Below are 7500 nucleotides of genomic sequence, written 5' to 3' on the forward strand. Positions count from 1 at the left end.
ACACACTCAATACGACAGGTACACACACACACAGACACACACTCAATACGACAGGTACACACACACACAATATGACAGGTACACACACACATACACACACACACACACACACACACTCAATGACAGGTACCCACACACACACACACAAACTCAAAGAAGGTTTCGATTTCCGGACATTTTGATGATATGCCGGTCAAATATCCTATTATCGCTTCATAAAGCAACACCAAATATTTTGTTGTACCTTAAAATGTTTCCAAAATCGTTTCAGTGGTTCATCAACTCGTAACAGGGTGAACGGCACTTCTGCATTTGCTTCGCGACCCTCTATCGGCTATAACCGCACTATGTAAGTTTGCCAGATCGGGTAGCGGATCTGTAGTTCGATGGAATGAGACATAAGAAACTGCAAATTTGACTTGCTTCTGATCTCGCAATACATCATACTTTCATAAAATCATGCAACATACTCTACCTTGTCTGTGGACATGTTATTTGCAAAGCCAGTGCTGGATAAACAAATAGTGCGTTTGACAGAGCAAAAGTGCTTTGGTGTTGCTTTAATTAGTCAAGTTGAGGAAAACTGGAGGCAGGCTATGTAGCTCAAAGAATGACATAATCAGGCTGTATAGATTGCAACATGTTCATTAGCCTAACTTAATCATGCTTAACTAGTGTCAATTTAAAGATCTGTTATTTCCACTTTTTGGATTAGACTAGCCAGTCTCTATGCTGTTTTCATGGACAGCAAGAATCCGCTTTGTTCGTTGTTCTAAATACCGTTGTTTGTTGCTACCCACATTATCTCCCGTTTAAATAGGCTACGTTGTTTGTTATCTCCAGTGGTTCAACAGTTTCACTTGCGCAGATGCGCACACACATTGAATGAGTGCTCACACCACTAACCCCTAATGCTATGCCTCTTTATTTGATAACACTAAATTAAGAAATATTTCCTCATCTGGAAAATGTTTTGTTTCTTTTTCTTTCAGTCCGTAGTTCCATGATACGTCTAATTGATGACTAGAACTGATTCCGACCGATACGCCCGACACTTCAGCTTTTTCTCTGGTTGTGGTGGAGCTGACCGGACATCTGAGGCCTCTGGTGTTACCGATTCACCATAATCCGTCTGGCCTCTCAAAAAAGCTTTTAAGGTTGAACCGTCTCACTCATTCGTTCGTTGTTCATAACAGACGCTTTAGGTGTGCGCTTTATTTGAAATGCAGCATATGCGTGTTCTTTCAAGCGGTAGAGCCTGGTAGTAGCGCAAGGACAGTGTGTTCTTACTTTAGTATAGGCCGACATTTTAGCTTGATTCTGAAGTTCAGATTGTGTTAGGGAGACGAAATTACTAGCAAATTTCAATCTGACAATTTGACCGGAGAGATTTAATGTTGTCGGACATTTCATGTTTTTTTCGGCCAATGTCCGGCAATTACCAGACAACGGAAACCCTGACACACACACACACACAGAGGACAGGACACAGAGCACACACACACAGGACAGGGCAGGACACAGACCCCTCCCCCCCCCCCCACACACACACACAGAGGACAGGACACAGAGCACACACACACACACACACACACAGAGGACAGGACACAGACCCCCCCCCCCCCCCCCACACACACACACACACAGGGCAGGACAGAGCCCCCCCCCCCCACACACACACACACAGAGAAGGCAGGACACAAAGCCCACACTCACACAGGGCACAGCATGTACTCTTAATTTCAACTTCCAAGCTGAATTCAAATTGAATTTGATATTATGATCTTAAAATACTGTTCTGGTATTCTTTAGCTCCTACAGAGCTTCTAGGAGAAACAAGTCAGAGGTCAGTAGTGCTGATCTATTTCTCTGAGAAGACTGTCGTGGGCAGCGATATTAGCCTCTGGGGTGATCGGGGGTTTCTCACCTTCACGCACGACTCGCTGAGCCGCACTTTGTCCTCGTACGCGGGCTGCCGCTGGGCTGCCGCGCTGCTGTACTGCGCGGCAAAGGTGGACACCAGCGGGGACATCTGAGAAGGCCGCACCAACGCCTTGCCCGGCGCGCCAGCCGCGTACAGAAGCGCTGAGGACGCTCTGAGGAGCAGATAAACGCTTTTAGCGGCCTCGTGAGCCGATACATCCTGCACAATGTGCAGCCAATACTGGATGACGACATTATTATGTCATGTTAGCGCTTGGCCCGTTCATGAAAGTCACATTTGTTTACAGACAGCAGGCAAGCAATTACCATAACTTACTTTATGCATTAAGCTTAGCTGGGAAATATAGAATACAAACCAAGTTTCACTCTTTTTTTTCTACCACAGCATATTATCTTAACTTTCGTCACATTATACTATAGGTATCTTTACTTACACTTGAGTCTTACGGTCATTATCTAACGTGACCACCTAGCTAGCTAGTGGCGTCATGATAGCTAATTTCGCACTGCTAATCCAAGAGAAGCTATGGAAACGGTGTCTTGTTAGGACCTATTTGCTTATCTATACATTACAAAACACTGTACTTAATGCAACTGAAAACAAGTTTAGGTCATTTCACAATTTACCTTCCGACGCTCCAGGCTTTTGACCTAGTAGCACTTAGCATTATGCCACGAACAAGTGACATCTTCTACAACAACAAACTGCTCTGGGCAGGATCAACGCTGTTGTAGGTTCCTAGCAATATGATTGGCTAAGAGAAACTTCGCATCTTTCGCTTCCGTTATTAATGACTCATGTGATTGGGTTATCGCACGCCCATCACGACGGTGTTGCGTAAATGTGCGTCACGCTGCCTGACTCTGGATAAGCAGGAAATTGTTTGCTGTCGACGGTGGACTCTAGCGCGAGCTGTGGTGAAGTGAGTCAGCTGGAACGTTTCAAAACTTCTTTGTAACTTTAACAAGACTTAATCAACGAGCTTTACATAGGCATTACGTATAGGCATTGTATACGTTAACATAATTATCTCGTGATTGGATTTAAATGGGAATTGTGTGTGGCTTCCTGACAAACCCGAAACTCTGTGGGCGGGGTGTGAAGTTTACTCACCTCAGTCATATGATCAGTAGCACTGTTTAAATATCACATCCAAAGGACAACTTGGGCCAGGTGTCATCTGAAAGCTCTGACTGCCGCATTGTTTCGCAGCTACTCAGCGAGTTCCTGTTTTTTTGGGATTATTTGGAGCCGGTGTGAATAATGGCGATCCGCGAAGTTTGCGTGCTGCTGCTGCCTCTCCTTGCCCTCGCATACGCAGAGCATGTGAAATTTCTGGATTGTGGTAAATATGTTTAGCGTTTTAAAACATGGAGTGACTCACTTTGAAATACGTGTATGCAGAGTCGCTCATTTATGAAAACTCAAGTGGTAAATAAATGCTTTTGATATATATTTCATCGCTTTGCTCGCTGTATTATGATTTAGTTTGACCTAAGCATTTGTGTTGTGATTTGTAACTTGTAAATACGTGTGCGCCTAACCAGGCACTTCATAAAAAGGTCACCACTGACGTATCCGTCTATAAACCTCTAGAATCTAGTTTCCAGCTGTATCTCTTAACACATGGGTCAGTGTAGCCTTGACCAGTATGATGCAGCCTACAATAGTTTCTTTGTTTCGCTTTTTTTTAACGTTTCCTTGACCGGCAGAGACCTGTACCCTAAACAGGTGAACTCCATGCTGGGATACATTTGCTTCCTCTTTCTCTGAAAATAGATCTCCCAGCTGCAGTATGGTGAGTAATGTGTGTGTTTTTGTGGTGACTGACCTGACGTGTGTGTGTGTGTGTGTGTGTGTGTGTGTGTGTGTGTGTGTGTGTGCGTGCGTGTGTGTGCCCTCCTGCAGGTTCAGAGGTGGGTCGTGTGGTTCTGGTGGACATTCACCCCTGTCCCAAACAGCCCTGCCAGCTGCACAAAGGCCAGTCCTACGCCGTCAACGTCACCTTCAACAGCGGTGAGTCCACTGCTCTCCTCTCAGGGTGTGTAGCATCAGCCACAGCTGAATGACCCTTGAACTCTAACCTTTCACCCCTGCAGAGGTGTCGAGTCAGACCAGCAAGGCGGTCGTGCACGGCGTGATCGCGGGCGTCCCCGTCCCCTTCCCCATCCCCATTGAGGACGGCTGCCAATGCGGCATCTCCTGCCCCATCCAGAAGCAGGCCAGCTACAACTACGTCAACCAGCTGCCTGTGAAGACCGAGTACCCCAAGGTGAGTGCCCCAGCCCCCCTAATGCCCCAGCTCCCCTAATGCCCCAGGGTGAGTACCCCAGCTCCCCTAATGCCCCAGCATAACCACCACTGCAGTTTAAGTACCTCACTATAGACTCTAATGAGGAGACACTCAAAGAATCTCCAATAGAAATGTATGGGGTTAGTTGTCTACACATATTCCACCCCTTCCGCCACCAAAAGTTGACGTGTGAATACATCGTGCCAATTATGTGTTGTGATCTCGCAGCTGGAGCGAGTTTGGTGTCGTGAAGCCTTACGCACGCGCAGTTCTGCCCCGAAATAGATACCCGATAAGTACCCAAAATGCATTGCAATTAGAGATGCACCGATATGGAATTTTAGGGCCGATAATGATAACCGATATTTATTAGTTTGTTGTGGCCGATACCGATACGATAACCGATAATATTACTCTTGAAAAAAAATTGTGAAAAGTGTTTTGGGGAAAGCATTTAATAAGCATAATTGTATTGCAGTATTTTTACCTACCACCAAATGATGGACAGAACTCCTAATAGTCCTCAATAGTACAGCAGTCAACATAACAGTAGCCTAGCCCTACAGTATGTGTGGCTCCTTTAAGCGAACCTGACGTCAGTGAATTGTGAGTGAGTGGCTAGAGAGTATGAATCGTTTTCATTTAGGACTAAACACTCATAAACGGCTCAACTGGGAATAAGCTACAGTATAGCGACCAAATCAGAGTTTGTGAGGGAAACTTAGGTTTAGTTTCAACTGCGGGTAACTGAATAAAGCTGCATATCCTCAGACTGTATCTTATGTCCGTCTACTCTGTTGCGCACAACCTGCTGCAGCAGAAATGAAAGGGGTTAGCCCCGAAGGTTTTAATAACTTATTATGATGACCTGTCTGGAACTGAAGCAGGAATGGTTAGCATATTTCTAGGTAATAATACAAAACCCAAGCTAAAGTAATGCAAATATAATACTAAAACACAACTTAGAACTAGGCCTACTGATGTACTCGTCCCACTAACGAGTTTGTTTATTTGTTTCCCCGACCAGCGCGGTAAAGTGCAAACACATCAGCACAAGACGGCTCTAGATAGGGCTGAGCTCCGCTCTGGTAAGGTTAAATGGCGGATCATTCACGAGACGATATTGAGATGCACAGATTCCCAAATGAACGCATATCCACAGATTTTGTTAGAGTGGTGAAATACATTCACACCGCTGACATTATATTGAGGAAAAAGTATAGCCAACCAAGCTCAAGTAGCTCAGTGTAGCCAGACGGACCTTACGTAGGCCTAAATTAGGACTTTAAAAAATATCGGTGCAAATTATCGGCCAGAATTCTGTTATCGGACCGATAATAATATTTTCATTTTTTCACTTATAGGCCAATAATATATCGGCCGCCGATATATCGTGCATCCCTAATTGCAATATGGCCACCGAGTGGAGGGACTTGCCTAAAAGGACTTTGCTATAACTACCTCAGCAGAACTACCACTGCTGTTGAAATACTCCACCAGGAATAACAACTGCTGGTTGATTTGTATTGCAAAAGGAATGTGAAACCTGTAGCTGTAACTTGTCTTATCTGTGAAGTGCTGAACCAACTGTAACTTCCCTAATCTGGGATCTCTGCTCTCTGACCTGATTCATGGTGAGGGGCAGTCATGTGACCAGTCTGTCATGTGACCATTCTCAGTCATGTGACCACACTGATGCACTTCTCCCAAAGTTACCAAGAGCATAAAAGGATTCGCCAATGAAATGGCACTAGTTTCAGACTCCTAAATAGGCGTGTCCATAACGTCAAATCATAAACTTTCTCTGAATAAGCAATAAGAGGAAATAAATATAATTTGTGTACTGTTTTATTGTCGTTACTTGTGTGTGATGCCAATGAGACACTCGGACATGGACATGGGGTAAATAATTAATCGTTGGCAGTCGGCCTCCAGGAAATGACCCTGTTCTGAATCGTCTCGCTTAATCAGCCATCTCTTCTCTCCGCTTAATTGGCCATCTCTTCTCTGCAGCTCAAGCTGGTGGTTGAGTGGGAGCTGAGGGACGACAACAACAAGGACCTGTTCTGCATCAAGTTCCCCGTGCAGATCGTCAGCTGAGGCCACGGAACGCGCGGAACGTTTGGTTTGGGAGACTGAAGGGCTCACAGTTTTGTACAATCAGATATTTTAAAATTTCAGCTCCTAATTTTTATTTTTCGCTTGTAGATTTTAACAGAATCCTTCTTTACATTGTGTTGATTATGGTGATGTAACTGATGACGTGTTGCTGTTTGCACACATTCTTGCTGCCAATCCGGAGTGCTTGATCCTCAGTGACGTGTGTGTGTGTGTGTGTGTGTGTGGTGTCGTTGTTGTTGGAATCAATGCACTCTTGTTCACTAGTCTGTTGGTCCTAAATTTTAATGGCTGTATGTTTAGTTTGTTTGTTTGTTTCTCTGACTGCTGTGTAGTCCGCATCATCGCGAGGACGTGTGTCTGAAAACCCTGCCACTCTGTTTTAATTAAGACTTTTTACTTCCATTTAATAAAGAATTCTGCTACTTTTGACGTTTTGGGGGATTTTGTTGTATTTTTAAAAGTCAAACACACACGTACAAAACTTTTGCGTCTTAATATTCTTCCACAGAGCTGTCTGAACGGAAATCTGCACAGTCAGGACTGGAGGTGTGTGTGTGTTGTAACTGTAAAAATGATCTGTACAAGTAATTGTCAAAATTACAAATATGCCCTACACTTACAAATCTATTCTACGGGTACAGATAATTTTTTCAGCCATTACAGATGTATTCTACAATTACAAATCAATAATCTACGCACAAAAAGTTGTCCTACAGTTACAAATCTTTTCTGCAAGTGCACAGACTTTTGCACCACCTTAGGGATGAGAAGCGTCTCATCTGTATTGTGTATGTATTGTGTGTGTGTGTCAGGATTGTGAAACTAAAACTGATTTCTGAATGATTTTAAGCATTACTCATGTCCTTCACTTACAAATATATTCCACAGTTGCTGCCTTTCATACAGCATAGTACATATGAGACTCTTCTCATCCCTAAGGTGGTGGACCTGCAGAAAAGATTTTTGTGCGTAGAATATTGAATAGATAGATAGATAGATAGATAGATAGATAGATACTTTATTGGGGAAATTCAAGAATGTGTAATTGTAGAATATATTTGTAATGGTAAAATATTTTTAACTGTAGGATGATTTGTAGCTGTAGAGCCGATCCGTACCCGTAGAATAAATTGGCCTACAG

General features: G+C 43.8%; 2 protein-coding genes across 2 annotated transcripts in view; one reads left to right on the top strand and one right to left on the bottom strand.

The window, feature by feature from the left end:
• Positions 1–2682, bottom strand: part of isca2 (iron-sulfur cluster assembly 2) — a 6980-nt gene extending 4298 nt beyond the window's left edge. The window contains exons 1-2 of the mRNA XM_076295672.1: positions 2572–2682; positions 1928–2096 (exon numbers count right to left, since the gene is read on the bottom strand). Coding sequence (XP_076151787.1) covers positions 1928–2096; positions 2572–2633 — 231 coding nt within the window. The 5' untranslated portion in view covers positions 2634–2682. The remainder of the gene's footprint in view (positions 1–1927; positions 2097–2571) is intronic.
• An 82-nt stretch (positions 2683–2764) lies between these two features.
• Positions 2765–6788, top strand: LOC143134940 (NPC intracellular cholesterol transporter 2-like). Its single transcript, XM_076295673.1, has 5 exons — positions 2765–2867; positions 3158–3290; positions 3854–3961; positions 4045–4217; positions 6252–6788. Exons 2-5 carry the CDS (start codon positions 3209–3211, stop codon positions 6336–6338), a joined length of 450 nt encoding a protein of 149 aa, XP_076151788.1. The 5' UTR covers positions 2765–2867; positions 3158–3208; the 3' UTR covers positions 6339–6788.
• Positions 6789–7500: the final 712 nt, after the last annotated feature.

This window comes from Alosa pseudoharengus, unplaced genomic scaffold, assembly GCF_046254945.1.
Source record: "Alosa pseudoharengus isolate Yale_2024_CS ecotype anadromous, Long Island Sound unplaced genomic scaffold, YU_APseudo_1.1 YU_APseudo_1.1_scf_2, whole genome shotgun sequence".
NCBI classification, from domain to species: domain Eukaryota; kingdom Metazoa; phylum Chordata; class Actinopteri; order Clupeiformes; family Clupeidae; genus Alosa; species Alosa pseudoharengus.

Coding starts and splice junctions, on each gene's coding strand:
- LOC143134940 (XM_076295673.1), top strand. CDS start 3,209: ATGGCGATCCGCGAAGTTTGCGTGCTGCTGCTGCCTCTCCTTGCCCTC. Junction 3,962..4,044: donor CAACGTCACCTTCAACAGCG/GTGAGTCCACTG, acceptor TCACCCCTGCAG/AGGTGTCGAGTCAGACCAGC. Junction 4,218..6,251: donor TGAAGACCGAGTACCCCAAG/GTGAGTGCCCCA, acceptor TCTTCTCTGCAG/CTCAAGCTGGTGGTTGAGTG.